General features: G+C 42.0%; 1 protein-coding gene across 11 annotated transcripts in view; it reads left to right on the forward strand.

Moving 5' to 3' along the window:
- SLIT2 (slit guidance ligand 2) overlaps positions 1 to 27,062 on the forward strand; it is a 530,767-nt gene that overhangs the window by 481,060 nt on the left and 22,645 nt on the right. For 5 of the 11 annotated variants that reach the window (XM_068278011.1, XM_068278031.1, XM_068277940.1 and 2 more), the window contains 9 exons: positions 876 to 908; positions 2,197 to 2,321; positions 2,409 to 2,506; positions 5,208 to 5,347; positions 6,548 to 6,574; positions 11,013 to 11,106; positions 14,946 to 15,083; positions 16,161 to 16,401; positions 23,007 to 23,137. In XM_068278011.1, coding sequence (XP_068134112.1) covers positions 876 to 908; positions 2,197 to 2,321; positions 2,409 to 2,506; positions 5,208 to 5,347; positions 6,548 to 6,574; positions 11,013 to 11,106; positions 14,946 to 15,083; positions 16,161 to 16,401; positions 23,007 to 23,137 — 1,027 coding nt within the window. The remainder of the gene's footprint in view (positions 1 to 875; positions 909 to 2,196; positions 2,322 to 2,408; positions 2,507 to 5,207; positions 5,348 to 6,547; positions 6,575 to 11,012; positions 11,107 to 14,945; positions 15,084 to 16,160; positions 16,402 to 23,006; positions 23,138 to 27,062) is intronic. The other 6 variants (XM_068277986.1, XM_068278000.1, XM_068278021.1 and 3 more) reach the window with 3 other exon arrangements.

The following is a 27,062-nucleotide window of genomic DNA, read 5'->3' on the forward strand; positions in this document are numbered from 1 at the left end:
GAGGGAAGGCTCTGGGTACTATAGAGCAGTGTTCCCCAACCCTGTCCTCAAGGCCCACCAACAGTGCGTGTTTTATGGAAATCCACAGAGGTAGTTAATTAGCTCTGCTGCAGCACTAATTACCCCACCTGTGAATGTTTGTGGTTTCCTGCAAAACATGTACTGTTGGTGGTCCTTGAGTACAGGGTTGGGGAACACTGCTCCCATTCCTCTCACAGTCCGTTTGTTCCTGCACAGGTTCCCCCTGCTGCGGGAGGCTTCTGAGTCTTCAGGAGCCCAAGTGCTACCGAATACGGGCAGCTCCATACAGCGCATGCTTGAGTGCATGAGAGAGCGTGCATATGCATGCGCAGTACGAAGTCTCCTGCAGGGGCATAGAGCAGTCTCCTACCCATCGGTCGGAGACTTCTAACTGGTGATCCAGCGCTGGAACACAGGGACTGTAGGAGGAACGGGAAGGCTCTATAGCAGTGTTTCCAAACCCTGTCCTCAAGGCCCACCAACAGTGCATGTTTTGTGGAAATCCACAGAGGTAGTTAATCAGCTCTGCTGAGACACTAATTACCTCACCTGTGAATGTTTGTGGTTTCTTACAAAACATGCACTGTTGGTGGGCCTTGAGGACAGGATTGGGGAACTCTGCTCTATAGGATCCAGAGCCTTTCCTCTCCTTAGGTGAGTATCTGTGTTGTTGTTTTTTTTATTGCCTCAGATTCACTGTAAGGACTCCCTTTAAATGTATCACAAAAGTGAAACGGTTTCAGTAACATATTCACCTTCTTGCCACTGATCAATCTATTTAAAGTCATTTAATGCTTGACATGTGATTACCTTTTCTGTCTTTCACTTTTGGCCTTTTGATAATTATCCTTCAGAAATTCCAGGGCCTTGTGGTTTTCTGGTTCCAGGTAAGGGTTTCTGATTCTGACCCCTCAGCATTAAGATGTTCACCTTCTCCTCCTGGGCTTCCCTAAGATGTTTCCCAAACTCAAACACGCATGTGGTGCTCCTTCCTGTGTCTGTCTTCTGTATTGGAGTTCTCTGACAGCAAGTCGTCCCTCTGTTACTTTGATACGTACCGCGAATGAGAAGGAGATGAATAATTAATGTGTAAACATAGTTTAGGTACAGATGGACAGCTGCATACGAAAGGAAGCTGAAAACTAAGTATTTGTGTTAAAAGTAGACTTTTTTCCCCCGCAAAACCCTCTGTAAACTGTTTGAATCCACAAACAGTGTAACACTAATCAGCAAAGAGGTTCCTGGCTGCACTGTAATGGTCGCCATTAATAATACAAATCCGCAGCAAATTGATTGTGTCCGATCCCCGAAGTAGTCAATCGGCATTGATCGGTCGAGCACATTACTGGTAGAATTCCTGATAATCAATTTAATCAGGTTAGCCACTTTGGGACCAGACCGCTATGGTCCCTTTAAGACCAGAGCAATCCTTTCCCTTTGAAGAAATTTGATTGCTGGGATTGGCTCACAGCAATCACATGGTCAGGAGCCAATGAAATTGGCTCCTGCCCAATATACGGAAGCTCTGCTGTCAGCGTGGCAGCAGAGTGAGCGGGTGCAGCATCCGGACATGATTAGGTATCTTCAGGGCCGGATTTAGGCCTAGGCCGCCTAGGCCATGGCCTAGGGCACCAAAGGAGGAGGGGCACCAAAGCAGCAGGCTAAACTGGTGCAGCATTTGCAAGCTTGCAAATGCTGCAATGCAGGGAGATCAGGCTAGCTCCTGACCGCGGTACTCTGCTGCTAGCCACCTGTGCAGCAGCCACCATGCTCTCTGTGCACGTTTGCATTGTGGCCGACGGCTATGGACTTGGGCAGCATTGGAGAAGGAAAGGAAGAGGAAGCTTCTGCACTGGAAACTAGCTAGGAAATGAGTGACACTGATTGCTGCTGCAGTGTGAAGGCGAGCTGGCTACCTATACTGGAGGGGTCATCAGGCTACCTATATTAGAGAGAATGGGGGAGGGGTCATCTCGCTACCTATACTAAAGGGGGGCGGCTGGTGACAGTGGCCTAGGGTGGTAAAGAATACAAATCCGGCCCTGGGTATCTTACCAAGAAGCCAAGTACAGAAAAGCCTGACTAGATTTGGACCTTGATTGTTATTATTAACATTGTTTTTTTAAATTTGGTGAATTTAGTTGTAACACCAGGATGGCACTGTCACTCTTTTAGGACCGGTGGACGTCAACATTCTTGCAAAATGCAACCCATGCTTGTCAAACCCTTGTAAAAATGATGGCACCTGCAACAACGATCCAGTTGACTTTTATCGCTGCACATGTCCCTATGGCTTTAAGGTACCGCATATACTAAAATAGCGCACTGTGCTATGAGGGTCATGTGCTGAGTCACATCCGTGAACAACTGTTCTATTGCATTTACAGGGTCAGGACTGTGACGTGCCCATCCATGCCTGCATCAGCAGTCCTTGTAAACATGGAGGAACGTGCCACTTGAAGGAAGGAGAGAAAGATGGCTATTGGTAAGTTTGTTTTTACCCATTACTGCTGCTTGGAAAACGGCTCTGAACTTTTGCACAGCACACAATGAAAAGTATTTATTCCACATATAGTTGCTAAAGAAATTTACTGCACTATTCTCTGTGTTTGTTTAGCTAGATCAAAGGGTCCAATTAGCTCTTATGAGCAGCTGTGAATCAGAGCATTGTGGCTCTCTGCCTGTACAGGAAACACTGAGGCTGAACCCTTTCAGTGCTCCCAGAAAAGTGATACTAAGTTAAATCTTGAGGGTTTTTTAGATTTCCATAAATTATAATGCAGAAATGTGAGTTGCCTAAAGCTTACCACGATTTGGCTAATATTTAAGAGCAGAGAGCAAGGTCTGAGTTTAGATCCACTTTAAATAAATCATCCAAGATTTTTTTTTTTTAATAGCAGAATGTTGTTTTATAAATGCATGTAATTGGAGGTGAAGAATTTGCATGCTTGAGTGTAGATCTCTCACTCTGTAGTTTGGACACTTTTCTCTGCATGCTTACTGGAAAGAATTACTAAAAATATCCACTTTCACAATTAATTTAACATTTCAATACACTGACATAATAACCAAACCATGACACACTTGGATTTTGGATGTTCTATTATGTAATTTGTAAATTGATAAATGCCCAAGTGGTTTTCTCCAGGGGGACCTCTTGCTTTCGGTCAGTGGCATAACTAAGGAGCTTGGGACCCCAGTGCGAGATTTACATTGGTCCCCAAGCACTCTATTGATATGGTGCTTCAAAACCTACCAAGGACAGCTGCAGTGTCAGAGCGGTGTAATTAGAGTAAAGAAACAGTTTGTTAAGGGCTTCCACTATGCAATGCACATACAGAGGTGTTCATTATCAGCATTGCATCAATGAAAAGCTAATAATATAGATGAAAGAGGGCCCCTAGTGGGCCCATCTGGTCCAGGGGCCCTGGTGCAATCTCTGCATCCCCCACTGCTACACCACTGCTTTCCGTGCACTGTTATCCTCTCCTTGGCATCATTTTCAATTAGTAATAGTGATGGAGGAAGACATCTGGGGCTGTGTTCCTGGTGGCTCTCTGATGACACAAAAGAATTAGAAGGTCCAGGATAATAAATATTATGATGATGTCACTATTCATTTAATATAAGATGACATCATGCAGTACACACTGACAGTATCTGGCTCATCAGGCATTAACCCCAGCATCTGATGAGTAAGTCAATGACAGGTCTCCTTCTACTTGACTAATAAAATGAATTACCGTACATACAAATCACCCTTTTTCGTGGAGGAGAAGAGGCAATTTTTCAACATGAGGTGGAATAACCCCTAATAAGCATTCAAGTAGTTGTACATTTTGACCAAACCCAAAGCAAGCTACACACTTTAGCACAATGAACTACTATTCAAATTTCAAGTGAAAGCTCTGCATTAGCATATCAATGTGTGAGGTGAGCATGACCATTTCTGTAGAGGAAGTGGTGGGATGTTTGAGGAGAGAATAAATAGAACTACCATTGTGAGGAACGCAACAGCAATTAGCTGGGAAAGCTACATTTGCTTACTATCCCCCTAGTCTGGAGATGCCCAGATGGGTGGCGTATGCAATCATTGCTCAATCCAGTTGCACATGGTTAGTTTAATGCAGGGCCAGATTTACCATAAAGCACTGTAGGCTTGTGTCTACAGGTGCCTGATGATAGAATGGCAGCTTACTCTGCTCCTCGAGCGCCTCCCCCCTTCTCTATGCAGAGTTCAGAGCAGAGTGCAAATGAGAGGTTACTCACCTGGCTCTTGGCATTCCACTGACAAGATCTCCCTTCAGTCAGGGGCAACTTAATACTGAGGGGACCTCTGGCTCCTAACACTAAGCTACACCTGTAGCTACCTATGACGGGCAAGGGAAGTAAGGGAGAAGTGACACCTGGTCCAGCCAGCACACTTGCAGTGCGGTTTGGTGAGAGGTTGTAGGTTCATGGAGGGGGAAGTCTAAGGTGCCAGGATATCTGTCCCTATAGGCTCCTGTGATGTAAAATTGGGCCTGGTTGGATGAATAGCTGTACATAGACTTGCAAACAGTCTTACATGAAAAAAATCTTGATACTGAACTTTAAGTTATGAAGCCTACTTCATCCTGGCTTTTCAACATTGAGTTTAACGCTTATTAATGGAAGCTGAGATCTGTGTGTTTGTACCATCTGGCACCGCTATCACGTGTTATTTTGACCATGTTCATAGTATACATAACATTTATCAAATTTTGCTGTTTTCCTCTCACTATAGACATTTGCTAGTGATTAAGCAAAGCCATTGGCAGTTTGTTGTGTGCGTTTCCATGTAGCGGTATGGGTCACAAGCCTGGGGAGCTGGCATCTTGGAACATGTGCTGGTAATTTGTTCCAAAGTATCCATTCTTCATTGTAAACAAATGTGACAGGTCAGAAAGTGCACATGTGAGCAACTGGACTTATTTCATACACTTGACATGACTTCCTCAGTAATATATGATCTCCTCAGCCTGCTTCCAGTTACTGCAGTGAAATAATGAATCACCACAGGCATGCTGCTCCATCTTTGTGAGTAGTTTACACTAGGAGTACATTTAGTGTTGTGACACCAGGTTCTGAGTGGAAAAGGAAGGCCTACTTTCGTGTAGACACCAGTAGTTTCTAAACATCCACTTCCTGTATCTTCTCGTCTCAAGGTGTACCTGTGCGGATGGGTTTGAAGGTGAGAACTGTGATGTGAACACCGATGACTGTGAAGATAACGACTGTGAGAATAATTCCACGTGCGTGGATGGAATCAACAATTACACTTGTCTTTGCCCGCCTGAATACACAGGTGAGTCTAACTTGGTCAATAAAGGCTTCGCTGTACCGGTATAGATGTTAGTATTAAGGATGTATCACCACTACAGCCTATAAGTATGTAGCGTATGCAAAGCATGGGATTTGTGATGCTGTAACAACTAGTGATGGTCATGTCTAGGAAAACTGTGATTTGTTTGATCAGCTGATAGATTTTCAAAGCTCTGATATGCTGTGATCACATCCCGCTTTAGCACATGATTATGCCAAGCAAATTAGAGACTTGCACATCTATCACCTGACCAAATGGATCACTTGCTTCACCATGGGTTCTCCTAGACACGGCCACCATCACTGGTAACAGATGGAGAGCTAGTGATAAATAGTGGTTTATGGAACCACAAATGCTTCTTTCATTAATCAATGACAACAGATTATTGAGCAATCACCAAAGAGGACCAGAGATGCACATATGGCATGAGCCTAGTTTACTTCGGTGCTGTACAAAGCTCATAGTGCCAGCAAGTTGTACGCTTTAAGCCAGTGTTCTCAAAACAGTCTTTTAGGTCCACTAGGGAGTCATGTTTTTTGGATACCCGAGTGCTTTCACCGGTGTGTTAATTACATCCTAAAAATGCAATCTAATAATCTGGCCTGTGATTGCTCTGAAATGTCCAGGAAAAAAATGAGATGTTAGGGGTGCCTGAGGACAGGTTTGGGAAACACAAGTATTGCAGAAAACACCACATTTATTTTATTATTGGATATCGTTGCAGTCGCTGCCATTGCAATTTACGACTCAGACCCAAGTCTCACTCCATAAACAGCTGGAGCCAGGATCACTTTAGCAATCAAACTTGGACTATTCATGCTAGTCAACTCTGTGAGTCAGAGCATTGACCTATTAGTTGATATAGCATGCTGGGAGTTGTAGTTCCACCTATGGAAGGATCGCATGACGCTCATCTCTGGTGTTATACACTCATCAGCAGGGACCTTAATAAGTGATGTCTTCATATTGTTTTCCATTATAAACTCTCTCCTGTCTCTCCTTCCATCCCACTTAGTGAATGTGCTGCTTCTTGCTACTAACCACTGTGGTCTGCTGTAAGATAACGCTAGGCTTCCTGTCTGTACCGTTGCCTTTCTGCTCGTCACTGTTGCTGGCTTGACGTGTTGTGTTGTTTCCAATAAACACATATGTATCTTGTCTCTTCTGTCTTTGTTGCACAAGCTGCTAATCTGAATGAGGTGGAAAAAGGTCAGTCTTTCTTCATCCTTTTCTCCTAATTTCTTGTCGTATGTCTCTAATGATTAAATCGGTGAACAAGTCACGGTATAATCAGTCCACCTGTCACCATCTCTGTGTGTAAGACAATTTCAAAGGTTCGCTGGGACTTTGAGGGCTACAATTAACTTTAAATTACCATAAGCGTTTGTGGAATATAATTGTGCCTTTTTAAAAGTAGCTTGAAAAACGGTCAGAAATTAGCAAGTGACACCACTTTTTGTGTATGAAAGAAAACAGTGAAGGAATATATAGAGGGCACCTTATAGGTCTTCGCATGGAGCCACGGGGTGTCTTTAAAACGTCTAATGAGATATGGTGCTTTGTAGTAACAGTGCAGAGCCTCTACACCTGCACTTAATGAGAAGATCTGGAGTGCAGGTTGAGCAATCTTCTTGCAGGCTTCTGTAGCCCTCAGATATTGCATCAGTGGGGCATGGGGCAGATCATCGATTTTGATCACCCTAATGGACCCCACCAGGCCAGCCAACCATTGTGCAACCTTTGTGCTCCTTCAAAAATTTGAAGCTGGAACGGCCACCGCTGGGTTCACTTTACAGCCTAAATCAGACAAAAATAAATGTGTTTGTTTTATTGTGTCAGTTGCAATAATAGAATGCAAAGTCCCAACCTGCTTGTCTTTTACGGTCACCAGACGAAGATTGAATATGTCATGATAACAATGCTATTAGGTCTTATTCTTGCTACTGCGTAGACACAGTGTGGCTGCGCTCGTTCTCGTACGGGAGAGCGGTCACTAAGTTCCAGGGGGTACCCAAATCTAGGTGGGTCTGGAGAAGAGCATGGGAAGCCTCTGGGGGATCCTCTATTGAGGTAAGTATCTGAATTTGTGCCCCAAATAAGCCACAGGTTTGCTTTAATGACAAAGACTACATACTGCATAAAGTGCCACAGAAGATGTCAGCAATAATAATATATAATCTCTAAATAAAAATATGGCTTATTTTAGCTATTGGGGGAAACACGTGCCTCTTAAAGTGCAATCCGAGATAAACTTTTACTCATTGCATAGTTGTGTTCCTTTCATACAGTTTATAGGGCATTCCTCAAGCCAAATACTTTTTTTTGTTTTAATATTCAAATTCCCTATAAACTAAGCAAGCCTCGCACACAGCTCCTTTTGTGCCTTGGCACTCTTAGAGCAATGTAGTAAGGGCTTATGGGAGCTCAGTCTGGGCAGGAGGAGGAGGTTACCAGCCATAGCTTTCAGAGGCAGAGGGGAAGAGGTGAGGGGATTGAGCTGAGGGCTGGAGTTGCTATCAGCTTGCCTGTGTGTAATGTGACAAGCAGAGCATGGCGCTGTCATTGTATCACAGGAAGAAATCATCATCTACAGTTGAAGCTGTTTGCAGCTAGATTTGCTGTGCAAACTATCTAAATTTTAGATAAGATATATAGACAAGTTACTTGTTATAGTTAGTTTTTCACCTCGGATCCGCTTTAATACCATTTACACATTGCATTCTTCAAGATCATTCAAACCCTTTGAAATAAAGCATGCAAGTGCTGTTGGGGCATTAAACAGCCAGTGCCGATGAGGCATTAAACATCTAGATAAGCAATTGCAATCTGTAAGGGCTACCATTAACATTGGTTGCTGTTCAGATGAGCGGAGAGCAGATGTAAAGAAGCATGGCGATATATACTTTATGGTGCTGGTCTTCTCAAACAGCACAAACATGCCCCTTAGGGTAGACTTACTGCATGTCCCGTCATGTATTGTAAATGTATTGTAAATTCCCATAATCCGCAGGCAGCTCTCCAATGTTACAATGCCGCCGCACTAAGATAATTATTCCACTTCATAAAGAGATCCGTTTAGAGTGTTGAGTACGTAGCGGCAGGGGATAACTGCAGCAGGTGTTCCTCCATACACATAATGGCCGTCATAAAGCTGTCAGGCTAACATAGTGCGCTGTGAGCATCCTGTGCTGAGTTTCGGTGTGCTGCTCGCTTCCTAGTTATTCCTAAGAAAACTGCTGAGAGGAAAGTGGATTTGTGGCCTGTATTCAAGCTAGAATCAGACATTTTATTTCATAATAGCAAATATGTTTCTTTTGAATGGCAGTAAGATGTTTTGTGCTTCCAAAGAAAAGAACAACAAAGCATGTCATCTTCATTACTGTTAACATGTTAGTAGTCCAGTCTCCTTTAATGTTATAAAAAAAGTTAGTTAACAAACATGTGGCCTCGATTCATCATTGTCTTTGAGATAACTTTTTCCAGTTTCTTAAATTACCGAATTCGCAGTTTATCGAATTCTAGTTGTATTCATCAAGGTTTTTTCGCATTCATTGTGAATTCGGTAACCATTCGGTAACGTGTCGATATTTCCATGGCTTGGGACAATACCACAATTTGATAGGAGCCTTTTCTAAAAAAATATAGTGCTGCTAGCAAATTAGTTAACCCTGGCACTGCCTGCGTTCTCTTACAAGATGATTCAAGAGAAATGCAGATGTCCTGTTATAGCAAATAAATATATTCTCTTGCAAATTGGTGTAGTTCTAGACCTTATTCTTACCCTTCTGCACCTTTGAATCACTCTCAGCTGATACATAGCTACTTCATATGGCTCCATCTTCTCTGTCAGCAATGATCTGACAGGAATAACGACAGAGCAGTGAAGGAGATAACTAATCCTAAATGTAATGCTAAACCACGCCCACTTTCATTTTCATGAATTGCACATTCTTCTGTTTTAACGCATCACTAATGAATGATTACCGAATGATTACCGAATGCTCGCTAACAGCTGTAGATAAATTTGATTATTCCTGAAATCAACTTAACGAATTCGGTATTTTACCAAACTGTCGTTAACCAATTTGAGAAGTCTTGATGAATCGAGGCCACAGTGTTTCAGTACAAACCCCACTACCATTATCCCCCCTGTTAACCACAAACTAATAGCCCTGAGCTAAATGTTGGGTTGTGGCTACTAAAGGGTCAAAAGAATAACTTAAAGTTTAAAGGAAGGACACCTGAAGCATGAGGGATATGGATGCTACCATGTTCATTTTTTTAAACCATATCAGTTGCCTGCCTGTCCTGCTAATTGTTCATGCTTCAGTAGTGTCTGAATCACACACCTGAAACAAGCATCAGGCATATCCAGTCAAACTTCAGTCAAACATCTTATCTGCATGCTTGTTCAGGGTCTATGGCTTGTAGCACTGTAGCGTGGATCGGAGAGGTTGGCCCTAGAGCTGCGCAGCCGCACTCGCAGCAATGCGGACTGCGCAGCCGCGGCCAGCTCCGGCGGCCATATTAGGAGCGGCATGAGAGTCCGACCCGGCCTGTGGGGTCGCGATCGGCACGGGGGGCGCTTTCAGGCAGGGGACCCGGCGGAACTGCACGGAGGGCGCGGACGGCGTTCTCCGTGCATTTAAACATCTTGCAGGTACTTCACTTTTTTAACGATTTTGCCCTCATAAGTCCTTTAAGACCTGCCTGTACCTGGAGGTAAAGTCAATTTGTATGCATTTTGCAGTTTTTAGTGGAGTTCCTATTGCTGTTTTAGTGTCGTTCCTATTCAGGCTGTGCAATAGAAAAGAGTAGTAGAAATAAAACTCAAAATATTTACTGGATTTGTTTATAGGGGGTGCCTACAAATATACTTTTCATAGGTTGCCACATAATCAAATACACATTCCCCCTAGAAAAAAAAAACATCTTCCAAAGACTATCCTTACTTATGGAAGACAATTAAAGACTACTATTATTTATTTACTGCATGCTTACCGCTGAAACACCTCATGTTTTACCTCACTTTATGCATTTACCTCATGTTCGGAAATGGAGAAAAATCTTTCAGAATTGCTAAAAAATATATATAAAATAATAGGAAAATATAATGAGGTATTTTACCTACAAAAAATATTTACCTCACATAGCTACCAGAATTGAGGCCAATACCTGATAGTATACATGGTGGGATCTAGTATGCCATTGGTCACAGAATAACTACACATAAGTGCTGCTGATCACAGCATCTGAAATGAGGCCTCTGTCCAGTGCTCCATTGCTGCCAGTCTGATTCACATCTGTAGTGAAAAGTAGCAGCTGAAATCTAGAAGCTGATTGGCTTACTTGAACCAGACTTCCTGTTTCAGATGCTCATGATAGGTGAAGTCCATGGACTGTTGTTTTTGATGGAGTCTGTGTGGCTGCCCATGGGCAAGTGTACTCCCTGTCAGAAGGAGAAGCTTTGGAACATTTTCTCACACCACAGTGACTAGTTCAGCAGCCTGCGTTAGCATAACATATTGTTTTAAAGGTTTTTTGAACCTTCCATACATTATTACATAAAATGGTGCTTTTATTTTCAGATGCTTGTTGTTTTCAAGCTACCTTCAGTATAAATATGCCCTGTCATGCTGTGTTACAGGAGAACTGTGTGAAGAAAAGCTGGATTTCTGCTCGCAGGAAGTGAACCCGTGCCAACATGACTCCAAATGCATTATGACACCCAAAGGATACAAGTGAGTGTTAGTATGAGAGACAAAGGGCTGGAGTACTCTGCCAGGCCCAGTGCACACCGAGCGGTTTTAGCAGCGATCTGCCAACCGCATCCGCCTGTGAAAACGCTTGGCTAATGTATTTCAATGGGATGGTGCATACCCCCGGTTTGAGGTTTTTAGCAAACAGCAAACGTGCCTCCTGCTGCACGTTTGCGGTTTGCAGAAGCATTTCTGCTTCAATGTAAAGTATAGGAAAAACACAAACCGCTCTGGAAAATGCTACATCAGAGCGGTTTTCCAGGCGTTTTTGCTACAGAAGCTGTTTAGTAACAGCTTTTACTGTAACAATATTTGTAATCTGCTACACAAAAATGCTAGGCATGTTTAGAAAGCGTTTCTAAACATGCCTAGAATCGCTCTGAAATCTGCTCCAAAAACCGCTAGCGTTTTGAGGATCTGCTAGCGGTTTTGGTGTGCACTAGGCTGTGCACTACTGCATGGTTCTTACTGAGATAATTCTATGCAACTTCATATTGAGGCAATCAAAATGTGCACGAAGAATATCTGACTGGCTCAATTTCAATGCAGGTATACAGCTGACTCTCCTTAGACTTGGACAGTGCTCGATCAAGAAGGGCTGGTCTGAGGCAACAGTAAAGAAGAAAATTGTCCGCACAACGTCCAAACTTTAATATGAATGTATCCTGTAAAATGATCAGCAATCACAGAGAGCTTACATGTTTCAGATCATAGCTATATTTACTCCCTGTATGGGGTGGGTGGTCTGCCCACACTGGACATCCACCAAAAAGGTGGAGTTTTGGAAATCCCACTGAACCAATCTTTCAACCACAGGCGAGATAAGCATACATACAGCTAAAACCAAGGTGTAAATACAAAAGAGAGAACACTATGTAGATACAGAATATATAAAAGTGTACAATATACCGCAACTATAACAAAAATATTAATATTAATACAAATATCCTGGACATACATAGGATGAGAGCAATGGTTATAAAGAAGCCATTACCTGACCGCTATGATTAAAGGGAATCTGAAGTGAAAATAAACTTATGATATAATGAATGATATGTGTAGTACAGCTAAGAAATAAAACATTAGCAGCACAGGTATTCTTTCCAGTACAGGAAGAGTTAAGAAACTTAAAGAGAAACTCCGACCAAGAATTGAACTTTATACCAATCAGTAGCTGATACCCCCTTTTACATGAGAAATCTATTCCTTTTCACAAACAGACCATCAGGGGGTGCTGTATGACTGATATTGTGGTGAAACCCCTCCCACAAGAAACAAGAAAAGTACGTACCCTTGGCAGTTTCCTGTCTGGTGAACCTTGCTGCATTGTGGGAAATAGCTGTTTACAGCTGTTTCAAACTGCCAAAAAATCATGCAGCAGCTAAATCACCTGCCAACAGTAAATATGTCACCATGTAATGAATGTCAGAATGTAAATCAGGAATTTAAAAGATTTTACAATGGGCAAACACTGACTAAATCATTTATACATAATTATTGTAAAAATGAAGCACTTTTTTTATTACATTATTTTCACTGGAGTTCCTCTTTAAGTTATCTATGCAAAATAGCTTATCTGAGCTATTGGACCAAAAAAGTCTGGACAGCGCTGTCTTTTGAAGCTCTTATCTCAAATGTCTCTCATTGTTTCTTGTTTGTTTATGGTTTTCCTGCAAAGGAAAGTTCAAAGGGTAATTAACTCTGCTCTGTGAAATCATTTAGAATGCTGAGTGTAGTGTGTAAACTGCATAAATTAGAGAATGATGCAATGTTATAAAAAAAAAAAAAAAAAAAAAAAAAAAAGCTATGTAAATGAAAATAAAAATATGAGACTCTTTTCTTTGCTGTAGATGTTCTATTAATTATCCGTACTACACATAGAATTAATTACCGGTATATCATACGTTTTTTTTTACGCTACAGTGTCACTTTAAGGACTACACCAGTCCAAAACATGTAAGCTCTCTGTCATTTTATTGGATGCATATTTAATAAAGGCTTTATAGCAAATCAGAAGTGAAAGAAATACTTTTGAGATAATGAATTGTATGCATAGTATGGATAATGAATAGAACATTAGTACCAAAGAAAAGAGTCTAACATTTTTATTTTCAGTTATATAGCTTTTTTTTATAACATTGCATCATTATGTCATATTTGCAGTGTGCAAACCACACTCTGTATTTTAAATTTTATCTGAACTTATGAACTTCCCTGCAGTAGAACCTTATCTCAACGCAAGCTGTCTCTCACTGTTTCTTGGATGTATAAGTGCTTCAGAAAACAGGGCTGTATTTGACCCAAATTCTGTCAAATGGCTCAGAGCAGCTCTTTTGCATAGATAACAACTGAAGTTTCATAACTTTCCCTGTACTGGAAACAATATGAGACTTTTTTTCTTTGCTACTAATGCTCTATTTCTTAGCTGTACTACACATACAATTCATTATCTCGTAAAAAAAAAAATTCGCTTTAGTGTCACTTTAAAGTGTGGACATTGGCCTCAATTCACTAAGCTTATATCCTGTCTTTAATAACTCTTCTAGAGTTGTTACCATGGTAATAAGGCATGTAGTATTCAGGAAACATTTTACCCCAGGGAAGCCTAAAGTTAACTCTTCTGTCTTTAAGTTAACTCTCCAATCCTTAAAATAACTCCAGAGTTAAAGACAGGCTGTTAATTAACTGTGTGTGAAAATAACTACAGAGGAGGTAAATTGACTACAGAGGAGGTAAATTAACTACAGAGGAGGTAAATTAACTACAGAGGAGGTAACTTAAGGAATGAAGAGATAAGATAACTCTCTCACTGTGTGGAGGTAAGTTTTCTCTTGCCTTATTATCTCCAGCATGATCTTAGTGAATTGAGGCCATTGTAGTTAATTTACCTCCTCTGTAGTTAATGTACCTCCTCTGTAGTTATTTTCACACGCAGTTAATTAACAGCCTGTCAGCCTGTCTTTAACTCTGGAGTTATTTTAAGGATTGGAGAGTTAACTTAAAGACAAAAGAGTTAACTTTAGGTTTGCCTGAGGTAAAATGTTTCCTGAATACTACATCCCTTATCACCATGGTAACAACTCTAGAAACGTTATTAAAGACAGGAGAGAAGCTTAGTGAATTGAGGCCATTGTGCGGACCATTTTCTCCTTTACTGGCTCAATTTCAAGCTGCATTCAGTTTGCATTACACTTGCAAGCAAGCTTCTTGATAAAGATCTATAATGATCAGTAAGCTGCAGGATCAATTAGCACATTTCTATTGATATGACTGTTGCACCTGGATCCTCTAACATTGAATTACTGGCTGACGACGTCTATCTCCTTCTAATTCTCCTATTCTTTCCTGATTGTGTAGCTGCTAACATTGTACAAATGCCGATTGATTTGTAACTACAGCTTTCCAATATCATGAACATCGGCATGCGGTCCATAGCAGACGTCTGCTGAATCCTATCATGTCTATTCCCAGTATAGAACACATGGGGCCTGATTCACAAAGCGGTGATAACTCAGTTATCACGCCTAAAAGACTTTAGGCATGGTAAGCTTTGCACCGCTGAGTTAGCACCGATTTGTGCTCTTTATCGCGCGCAAAGTCCCGCGCGCAGTTTTGCGCGCGCGATCGCGCAACTCCGCGCGCAGCGCCCATAGGGTTTAATGCGCGCGGAAAATTCGTGCGAGTTTCTTCTTATCATGCCTAAACTGATTTTAGGCGTGATAAAGGGCTTTTCACTGGCGTGCAAACACTTTGCACCGCTTTGTGAATCAGGCCCGTGGTGTGAATTAATAAGCAGATTTTGCTCCTTGTACACATTGTAGATGTGACTGCACTCCGGGATACGTTGGCGATCACTGTGAAATTGATTATGACGACTGCCAAGACAACAAGTGCCGGAATGGTGCTCGCTGTACAGATGCCGTGAACGGTTATACATGTGTGTGTCCAGATGGCTACAGGTGAGGCTTCTCCAGATTCAATTGGTATATTTATATTCTTAGAGGTCTTCTAGAATAAAGAGTACCTGAAATAACGTAGGCCATGATAAGATAAACGTGTTCATATAGTACCAATCCTACTTAGAAATGCCTTTCTTATGATAAAGGCGTCTAGAAAAAAGGCCGCAGTGGATTGCCACTAGTAGAATATCGGTAAGATTACCAATATTCTACTACTTCATTTTAATAGTAAAATATCGGTAATCTTTTTACCGACATTTTACTATGACTTAACTTAACCCTACTCTCATACAGAACCCTCCCTCTACCGATGCCTAACCCTTAACCCTCCTGCTACTGATACCTAACTCTGAAACCTCAAACCTCCCTCTACCGATACTTACCCCTCCCTCTCCTTATGCCTTATCCTTAAACCCCCCCCCCCCAAATAAAATTGCAGGTGTCAAGACCTCCCACTGTGCAAACTGCAGCATTACTTAGCAGGAAGTCTCAGCACCTGCAATTTTATTGGGTGTCTACATGCGCCAAAATTTCCATTCATTGGGGAAAATTCTGACTTTTATAATGGCCACCCGTAGCAGCGCCCTTCAAGGTGGCTCATGCGCCCATTTTTTTTTGCTTCATTAAAAGCTGCCTTTGTTTTCTGTCAGGGTTACTAACTCTTTGCTATGAATCCCATCATAAGCTCCGCATCCACATCCCCACTCTGTAAATCCCTGCACTGACTCCCAATCCGATTCAGGATACATTTCAAGATTCTGTGCCTGGCCTATAAATCTTTGCACAAAACCTGCCCCACCTACATTTCATAGCTTGTTGGCAGGAAGGGGAAGGTGGGATGGTGTGGGAGGGAAGTCATGCAGTGGGCGGGGTAAGAGGGGAGAACAATGCTGTTGGCCATCACATGGCCAAGGTGATCCACCAGAATGGATCGCTGGCCAATCAGTCGAGAGGGGTCAGAGGCTACATTTTAGGCTTATTTATGTCCTGTAGCTCTTGTCAGTATAGTATACTATTAAAGTTTAAAATAAGGCATGGGTACCAATATTCACTGTTTTTTTTTTTTTCCATTTGCAGCGGGCTTTTCTGTGAGTTCCCTCCACCAATGGTTTTACCGCGTACAAGTCCCTGTGATAATTTTGACTGTCTGAATGGAGCACAGTGCATCGTGAAGGGCAGTGACCCCTCGTGCCAGTGTGTCTCCGGGTACCAGGGGAGCAAATGTGAAAAACTCACAAGCATCAACTTTGTCAACAAAGACACCTACCTGCAAATCCCATCAACAAGAATCCGCAGCCAGACCAACATCTCTCTGCAGGTATGATGGCTACAATATCTACAACTATTTACATGCTATAGATCACACCTAACCAATAGATTTAGAAAACGGGTCGCATCTATAGAAGATGACCAAGAAATGTTTTCATTTTGTCCCCAAAAAGCAGAATTGTTTTTGAAGACTTAAATGAACCAAACTGAATGAGAATTTGTGATGAATCAATGCCTGGATCAATTCATCTTTTTCTTTCCCATTAGATCAGGGGTGCCAAACTCAAATACAAAGTGGGCCGAAATTGAACACTGGGACCAAGTCACGGGCTGTCCTCAATGTCTAGTGTCCACCTCCTTCCCATTATGGCTTACCTGGTGATCTAGGGCTTTACACCCAAAGTAGCTTCCCTAGTGGTCAAGAGTGGGCCAAACATAATGCACAGTGAGGAAAACATTTGGGGGCCAAATTGAATGGGTCTGAAGGACAGATTTGGACCGCAGACCAGAGTTTGACATGTATGCATTAGATTGATTCATTTTTAATAGAAACGATATCTTGACTTAACTAGGTAACTAGCATTTCAAAGTGTTTGCGTACTTATACTTAAAAGACTAATAGTGAGTCCTGCATCAATCAATAATGCAATGCACTTGTATAATTTATTTGACACAATGTTTATATTATAATGTTAATACAGTACTTTTAATCCCAGTAAGTACAATGCAAGCTGATGTACTGTATTTATAGTCATATGTACACACCATGGTGTGTCCTGAACTCTTCCTGAATACTGTGCTCAGGGCTAAACTGACTCCCTAAAGTCATCAGCATATCTCTGTTAAAAGTATGCAAACACTGAGTATGGGTGGGCCTGTCTCTGGCTCATTTTTGTAAAGTAAACATTGGTTAAGTTAAGTTTGTATTTTAGAACAAAAGCAAAATCAGTAGCACGAGTGCATTATTGACCACAACCTTATTTTAAAACGTGGGTTTGAATTCTTACATAGGACACAAGGAAAACATATAGAAATGCACCTTGTATGTATTTAGAGAGTTTAGCCTGTCAAATTCCCCCCCATCTGTGACTAAGCACAAATTGTAATTTGATCCCTCAGCTGTGTCATCTGGCTGCCTCGGCAGAGCAGCTAATTTATAATCACAAGATATTAACAATATGTCTGCTTCCATGAAAGCAGGGCTTACACACTTCAGATTTATTGCAGGATTTGTATCAGTTGTAACAAATAAATTATTATTTTTTAAAGGTTATTATGCTGTTGCTTTTCTTTTACAGTAGAGAGGAAGTTCTAAGTTTAGGTCCACTTTGAGTTATTTTGAGCACACAATTATATACGTACGCCATCACTTTAAGAAGGGTATAAGCAAAGGCAGCCAGCCTGCACATTATTCTCATGACGGGTTTGTTTTGAATGCAGGAAGGGGGATATAAATGTTATTGCACAGTGCTGACATGTGGACTGTGATCACCTCTATGGATCAATGCAGCTATCATTCAGACAAAGCAGTACAGATCACATTTCTGTGCCAATGTCCGTTCCAGTGGTCTCCCACATATCAGAATGACAGATATATTCATCCACGGACACGACCTGTCATGTGTACAGGGAGGGCTGTTGTAGTGCAGAACGTCCTAGCAAGCCTTATACTAACCTTTACACCAAGTACAGCCAAGCAGCTGTACATTACGATGCTTGCAGAGGCTCAGTGGCAGACTGTGCCTAGGGAACGTTTCATATGCTAAAGCAAGATATATTAGTCTTCCTTTAGGTCAAAAGGATAGTTCCAGGCTGCACAAACAATATTATCTTGTGATTTTATCTGACAGTAACTGTGAGTATAATGCTGGGTGAGGAAAGGTACCTCGACTTGAACAAATTGCCTTTAACAACTTTCCTAGAGGAACTGCTGTGTAGAATGCTAAAGAGGGTTCTGCAATTGCCTGACAGATATAAGAAGGTCCTCTACAGCCTGCTACAGACATTAAATAACCATTCATGTTTGTTCTGGGCATCTGTCAGATGTTAGAGCAGTCACGCCCTGTCCTCTCCAGTCATGTCTTCCAGTCATGTCTTCCATAGTACATCGGCTGGCTTAAAGCAGCAGGATCACCCATACTATGCCAGGGGAAAAAAAAACACATACCGTATATAAGTAGATGAATACTTGATCCACTTACATAACACATGTATTGTACTGTCCACGTTTTGATTTCAGTGAATGTTATATAGTAAATGAAGAACATTCTGTTCCTGGTGGGAACTATGTCTTTTGCCCACAGTTTAGGCTAAATCCTGATGTCATTTCCGCCCTTTACTTTTTTTTTCTTTTCTCCTCCAATCACTGAGTCACCTCAGCCTTGCTTGTAAACACAAGTGAGCAGGGGATCGTGTTTCAGATATGCAGCTAGGCAGGGAAATGAATGGAAGAGGAAGAATATATTGTAGATAAAAAGAACCCCCAGCATGCAACTGTTTAGCACTGACTACTAAAGGGCCAGTGCTCTTAATGCTGGGTACACACTGTGAGATTTTCTGGTCGATTTACTGTCAGATCGATTATTTCCAACATTTGCTTTTCGATTTCCGAGCATTTTCCGATCAATTTCAGTTCACTATAATAGGAAGTTGACCGGAAACCACTCGGAAATCGATCGGAAAGCAAATCGAACGTGTTGGAAATTATCGATCTTACAGTAAATCGACCAGAAAATCTCATAGTGTGTACCCAGCATTAAAGGGAACCTAAACTGAGAAGGATATAGATTTTTCCTTTTAAAATAATACCAGTTGCCTGACTCTCCTGCTGATCCTGTGTCTCTAATACTTTCAGCCACAGCCCCTGAACAAGCATGCAGATCAGGTGCTCTGACTGAAGTCAGACTGGATTAGCTGCATGCTTGTTTCAGGTGTGTGATTCAGCCCCTACTGCAGCTGAAGAGATCAGCAGGGCTGCCAGGCAACTGGTATTGTTTAAAAGGAAACATCCATAGCCCTCTCAGTTTAGGTTCCCTTTAAGTATGTGATAACTCCAAATCATAACAGCAGAAAAGGTTTTGCAAGTTTTGAATGCAGGATTAGCATCTTTATCACTTAATACACTCAGACCAGTTGCTGTTGAAATTATTATGGTGACAATACGAATGAATATGAATATTTATAAAAAAAAACAACAACCTTTAAGCCTATCACATTGTTAGTGGGTGTGGTTATAGATAATGGCAGTTGGTGCTGTCTAGTTTTTTTCTTGTCTGAAGACCTGAACTCTTCCTCAGGACAGAAGGAAAACAGAGAGAAATGCACCCTGTATGTATTTGGAGAGTTTAGCCTGTCTAATTCCCTCTCATCTGTGTCTAATCGCAAGTGTAATTTTATCTCTCAGAGGTGTCAGCTGGCTGCCTCGGAAGAGCAGCTAATTTGTAATCACAGGATGTTGACCCTTTGTCTGCTTCCATGAAAGCACATTAAAAATGCATGCCAATAATGTGACTCATTATTAAATAAAAACTTCAACTTTACCAATTCTTTTTACATTTAAAAGTTTAACAGAGGCCTTTATTACTCTTCTTCCGGAGCCTGCCCAGCCTCAGAAAATTTCAGGCAGATAAAGACTGATGTCATTATTTTGTTGCACATATTAGCAGAGAGCAAACAAAAGCTTTCATCAGCAGGGGGGAAAGGGGGTGGAGAGATAGGACACTATCAAAAGTTAAAAGAAAGTCACTATTCAAAGAGTTTAGAGAAGTCACAGATGCTATCTTCACACCTTCCCCTGGATGAATAAATAATGGGCAGCTAGAAGGGGAGGGGGAACGTGGCAGCTCCTATAGCCATTAGAAAATAACAAACTGCTGAAAAAAAGTTATGCTTGCTTTCCTTTAAATGGATCCTGAACAGGTTATAAAATCAGAATTTTCACTAACTTGGGGCTTCCTCCAGCCCCCCGTAGCCCGCGGGGTCCCCGCCTTCCTCCTGGCTCCTTTCTTTTTTCCCGGTCCCGGCTCCGTTACACGCCGACTTCGGCCTGAAGTCGTCAGGGTGTCATCACGCCAGCTAGCTACGCGTCATCACGTCAGCTGGCGTGAGAGTCCTGCACATGCACGGTTCAATCTTATAGAACCGTGCAAGCGCAGGACTCTCACACCAGCTGGCGTGATGACGCATAGTCATCTGACATGACAACGCTTATCGTCCTCGTGGCAAGCAGCACTGATGAATTCAGGCCAAATTCGGCATGTATCGGAGCAGGAGCCAATAGGAAGCTGGCGGTCCTTGCAGGCTATGGTGGACTGGAGGAAGCCCCAGGTAAGTGAAAATTCTGATTTTATAACCTGTTCAGGGTCCCTTTAAAGGCAGCCCTATCGGAACATTGAAAACAGAATCCTTGTGTTTATTTAACCCAAGACCAATGCTGAATTAATCATTATAAACTCCAGGACTCTACAACAGCATCACACCATTGCCCTGTCTGCTGCACTCGGTATTTGCCGAGACGCCACCATACTTTCCATCTCTGCAGTAATTAGTTTCAAATGTTAAACTGTAGCAGACAGCACAAAAAAGCTAGAGAAACTGTTATTAATACACAGATCATGCCCGTGTGTGAACCTCTCTGCGTTATCAGCTATCTGTATCGTTCTATCACTGCTGCAATAAAACCCTTATTTAGATATTCATCTTTGCTGCACATAAAGGGAACTTTTAATAAGTAAAACGCATTGAAATTCCTCATGAAATGAGATCCTTTGTTGCCTCTCCAGCAAATGTGTTTTTTTATTAACATCATACAGATGTTGATCTATGTCAGCGCAGGAGAAAATACATGTCATGCTACTCCGCGAAACACATGTATGTGTTTATATTAATGTATGGATGTTATGGATAAAGTCAGAATTGGATTATTTTGACATTGCTCGGATAATGTTGACATTATCCAGCCGTATTTTGGGTAACATCATACGAAATACATTTTGGAGACATTTTTACAGTGAGTAATCTGTAGGATGGGTGAGAGGGCATCGGCGAGAATTCCCAAACTTGGGGTTCCTGGTGGGATAATTGTAATGAATGGAAATTATACTTGCCTATGAGGCCTTCACCCTGAGATCGTTATCTTCAAAGTAAAAGGTGCCACCACTTATGTGTCTCATCGTAGTCTGCAGATGCCCGGGGGCATGGGTAATCTCCACTGACATCTCCGACTCTTTGGAACGCCCTCCCCCCAGCAGGCTCACCCCCACCTTCAACTCATTCTAGCAGGCTTAAAGAGTAACTGCAACCAAGGATTGAACTTCATCCCTATCAGTAGCTGGTACCCCCTTTTCCATGAGAAATCTTTACCTTTTCTCCAATAGATCGTCAGGTGGGCCTGAATGGCTGATATTGTGGTGAAACTCCTCCCACTGTGTGATGTCAGGACCTAGGTTTCCTGTTTGGGAGCCTTGTTGCATTGTGGGAAATAACAACTGTTTCCAGCTACCAAGCAATCAGTATCTCCCTCTGTGTATATGTATATCTATAAAAAAAACAACCTCTGGCCACTAACGGTCCAATTTCTAGCGGAAAATCGTTCGAGCGATCAGAAATTCTGATCGGACGAAAAATCGTTCACTACACCATCAACTAACCAATCATTGCTTCCCATCTATTACGACCACCAAGAAAATCCAAATTTTCGTTCGACGAAAATTCATTCGGGCGACATTTTTTTCACTCGTTCATAATCGATTGTGTCCACCAAAGGAGATTATTTACAACCAATCCGATCAGAATTTCTGATCGCTCGAACGATTTTTCGCTAGAAATTGGACCGTTAGTGGCCAGCTACCTATTGCATTGCTATTGGTTGTGGTTATAGATAATGCCAGTTGTTGTGTTTTTTTTTTTTTCATGTCTACAAGTAGTAAGGATGATGACATGCAGGCTCATTGTGGATCAAACAACATGAACAAATTATTTCTTGATTTTCTAAAGTTCCTCTTTAAAGACCCATCTGTTCACCATTGCTTACCTGCCATCTTCCTATCAACAGCCCCGCCCTTGGACTTACACCTCCCCCATGTGTCTCTCTCCACCACCCTTCAGATTGTAAGCCTATTTGGCAGGGCCCTCTTCCCTTTGTGCACTTCAATGTTTTGAATTTGTTGTACATACAGCAAACCAGTTGGCTCTTGGTGTAAAGTTATGTTATATGTGGCTGACGTAGCAATGGTTTCTGTAACTTTGTGATGTTTTTCCCCATAATCTACATTTACATCGTTCAATGCAGATTAGCTAAGAAGGGATAAATTAGCAAACACTAAAATAAAAATTAAAAAAAAAACTGTAAAAAAAAAAAGTTGTCAGACTTCACAACAGTTGAAACTGATTATTACAACATATTGATAAGGTATCCTAGTTGCAAAGTGGGGTGGTAAGGTGTGTGCATCTAGCTATAATGGCCAGAAATGGTCCCGGTAATAGTTTATCAATTTTTTTTTTTTTGGGGGGGGGGGGGGGGGAGGGGCAAAAGCAACAAACTGGTATGTGATCCCAATTTAGACAATATGTATGGGAGATAAATGAAGCATGGCACTCCTACAATAGTTTTCTGGGGATTGCGCTGATGTTTATAAATTATTTTTTGCTGTACAGGTGGCCACAGATGAAGACAACGGTATCTTGCTTTATAAGGGTGACAAGGACCATGTGGCAGTGGAGTTGTACAGGGGGAGAGTGCGTGTTAGTTACGACACTGGAAACTACCCAGCATCTGCCACCTACAGGTAAGTCACTATCACACAGCCACTGCAATGCAAACATGTATGGATGGGGGGTGTTGAATGCATAGGGGCCCATTCATAACGTTGGCAATAAGCCTGATCACCAGTAAAGTGACAGATTTTCAACAGAAATAACAGCAATTTTCATATCACCAGATTTATAAAAGTCAGTTTAAATCAGCTGCATTTTTTATTTAACCCATTACTAACTTAAATGGAGTTATCTCATTTGACATAAGCACACTGCTTTTGACCTCAGTCGGCGGAACTCGTTGTGCTGTAAATTCTTGACATGCTTTGCTCTCTCTCTACTAGCAGGAAACATAGAAAACCTAAAGCAGAATTCCTCTGTTACTGCTCCCTAGTGACAAGTGGCATACATACACATTACAGCAGTACTAATTAGAATCAGGGGAATGCAACAAATAAGAAATAAAAAATGTGCTAAAATAAATTGGCATGATTGGCCAAAATGGTGGAGGTTGTGGTTAGACATCAGGAAGTCATTAATGTTAAGGAGAGAGGTTAGGGTAAGGTGTCAGGAAGAGGTTATTTTTAGGAATAACTTACATCCAGCTGAATGATGTGGGAGTAATTCATTAAAAAACTACCACCGAAAATACAATCGCATACATTGCTGAAGTAAGGTGCCAGCGCCAACATTTCCCACGCTGAGTGTAAATGTATCACCCTGTATCGCCACTCTGGTCCTTTCCGCCAACACACACAGGGCCGGTAAAGCCAGCACTAGCTGCGATGTAATTGGTGTAATGCTGAATAAGTACTGCATGTAGACATTACATAGTGGTGCTGAGTCAGGTCACTCCCTTTAGCATTGCTGATGGGATGAAGCTAACTCATTAGGAGCACACTTCCTAATACCATCTCTAGCCCGTTTCTTCTTCTAGGTGTTTCATAAGCAGGAAAAACTGTGTTTGGCCATAGTACAAAATAAACACAGCCAAATAAAGCTTAGCAGGCACAGCGTGGTGATGGTGTGATGTGCCTCTCGCTAGGAGCGGCGTGATTACTGCGCACATCTGGTCATGGCATGTCTACGGGAGGTGCCAGCGCTCGCTCGCCCGCCTTCACCTACATATTTCACAAATCTGTTTAATCCCAATCCCAATCATAAACCTCATTATGCAACACACAATGATATCACAGATGACTTCCACATGTTTACCCATCTGCTGCTAGTTCTTGGCCCACACTTTTGTGTTTCAGCATCGACATTGGAGAATCTTGGCTGTTCCTGTTCAGTAGGGATGGAAAAGCTTTGAAGGACTCCCAGAAAAGCATGTGATCAGTTTGATCACACCTATGCTTGCATATTTGGAGCACAGCCGCTCCCGTGCATAAAGAGGATTGCAGTCACAATCTTTAAAAGTGTCCTGGGCAATGGTGGTGACCTCCAGGAAGACACTTCCTAGTTAAGTATCTAATTTGTTTCCTTTAGGTTTGCCTTGGGTTCTCTCTAAGAGTTCTTGAAGCAGCTAAAAGTGATTTCAGTTATCGGTGGACTCCAATAGGCTGCATCATCCACCAAGTTTTTACATCTGTTTGAGGGTCCATTGCTTGATCTCCATGCCGTAGTTTATGAGTCAGTTCCTCTCTTACTCTGAGTCAGTCCTCCAACTAACTACAAAATGCACATTCCCGTGTCTTCTGTTTTACCCTCAGCAATTTACAATGTAAAATACATGTAAAAAAAACAATAGGGAGAGTCAGGCCTCCTCTTGTAGATGCAGCAGGTGTTCAGATCTGGAAGTTTAATCAGTGACTTATCCACGAGGTTCAACAAAGATGCCAGGTTATTTAAAGTTACATTTTGTACGGTTTGGAGCATAGTGGTGATCATTGTGGTTCTTTTATCCAGTGAAAGTATATTTGACACTCTGTCTATTATGCTTTCCTTTCTTTCAATATTCTTTCGTTCGTTTCATTTTCCCATGTAAAATACCATTTTCAGCAGTCCTGAGCAGCAAAAGGGCTGCAGAGGTCCCCCGTACTGTCTGTTACAACAAACATCAATACAGACCAGAATGGATTTGGACGGATCCAGCCTATCATACATTGGATCTGTTGTGGCCTATGAACCTATGGCCTAAGGCAGTCAGGGATGGTTTTAGGTAAAATGAAGCCCTGGGCAAAGATGAATGTGGAGCCCCATATATTTTCATACTGTTCTGTCAGTAAACATTTGACCTCTACAGTTTCTGACTCGTGGGGCCCTAAGGAGCCTGGTGCCCTAGGCAATTGCCCAATTTGACCCCATGAAAGAAATAGCCCTAAAGGCAGTATTTAAGTAGAAACATCATGGTACTGGGTAACAGCTTCAATTTATAACTTTTATCCTCACCGCAGGTACACTCAGGGCCAGATTCCTGGAAAGGTCACCAAGGCCCGGGCCTTGGGTGGTAGCTTGTCATGGGGTGGCTGGACATGGAAGAGGGATTGCTGCATATAGAATAAGAGGCTGCACATTGAATACAAAGGTTGCAAATAAGAAGCAACACATGGAAATAGGGAACTGCTGCCCAAGGGACCTGTATAGAACTGAAGGAGGCGTGAATAAGGGGGCAGCACAGGAAATAGGAGGGGGGTGCTGCACATGGAAGGATGGCAGAATGACAGTTAGTCTAGTGGCAATAAAAGTATAAATCTGTCCTTGGGCACACTACCAATGCTTCCAATTCGTAACAAATAGAATAGTAGCCGGATGCACATAGAGCTGATGTTTATTCACTCAGTATGAGTAAACCACAGTGGATTTTCAATTAACAAATCTGCGGTAAATACATCAAACAACGTTCTTCCTTCTATACTGTCAGCTTGTTAAACCCATCCCATAATCCTTTTCCTAGAGAGCAGGTCTGCGGTAACTTCCAGTAATTCTTCCCCTCGGATTTTATAACCCTGATGATTAGAAAGGCTTTTCTTCCTTTGATTGGGCATGTTGAGCACGCAACACATCCAGCAATGTTCTAATTAATAAATCAGATGAACACCGTGGAGCAGAGGCCATAAAACAGCGGTACAAGAAGCTGTTACACAGCACAGCACTTACACTCACTGCGCTGCTTTCTAAGTATCAGCAAATAGACTGCAGGGGTTATAACAACACAGTTATTACAAAGCCATTACAGCAGCTTTATCTACACACACCTCTTGTTTTCCATTCAGCATCTAGGGGCAGCATGGTGTTGTAGTGGTCAGCACTCTTGCCTTGCAATGCTTGGTCCACGGTTCAAATCCCAGCCAGGGCACTATATGCATGGAGTTTGTATGTTCTCCCCGTTCCTGTGTGGGATCCCACCGGGTACTCCGGTTTCCTAGCCTTACAACAGTGCTACTATTGGCCTGGGATCTTTACATCCTACAATTGCCCATTAGCAATTTCATTTTCCAAAGGACTGACCCTCTGATCAGAGGAGATGATGAACAATTGGATCATCGTTCCGAAGATTTGTGCCGCTAATAAGCACCTTAAAGGGGAACTTCAGCTTAAACAAACATACTGTCATCAAGTTACATTAATTATGTTAATTAGAATAGATAGGTAATATAATCTCTTACCCACCCTGTTTTAAAAGAACAGGCAAATGTTTGTGATTCATGGGGGCTGCCATCTTTGTCATGGGGGCAGCCATCTTTTTGGTTGAAAGGAGGTGACAAGGAGCAGGAGACACAGTTCCAACTGTCCTGTGTCCTGATTACCCCTCCCAGCTGCACACGCTAGGCTTCAAATGTCAAATTCAAAATGAAAAAAAAAAAAACCATCAAAACAGCAGAAAGAGAACAACAACTTCATCAATCCCATCATGCTTTGCACAGCATCAGGGGAAAAAAGCCCGGGCAGTTTTCTTCTGTGCAGCTAAAAATGATGCTTTGGTAAGAAAAACAAAGTTCTGATGCTGTGAAACTG

This window comes from Hyperolius riggenbachi, chromosome 1, assembly GCF_040937935.1.
Source record: "Hyperolius riggenbachi isolate aHypRig1 chromosome 1, aHypRig1.pri, whole genome shotgun sequence".
Classification (NCBI taxonomy): domain Eukaryota; kingdom Metazoa; phylum Chordata; class Amphibia; order Anura; family Hyperoliidae; genus Hyperolius; species Hyperolius riggenbachi.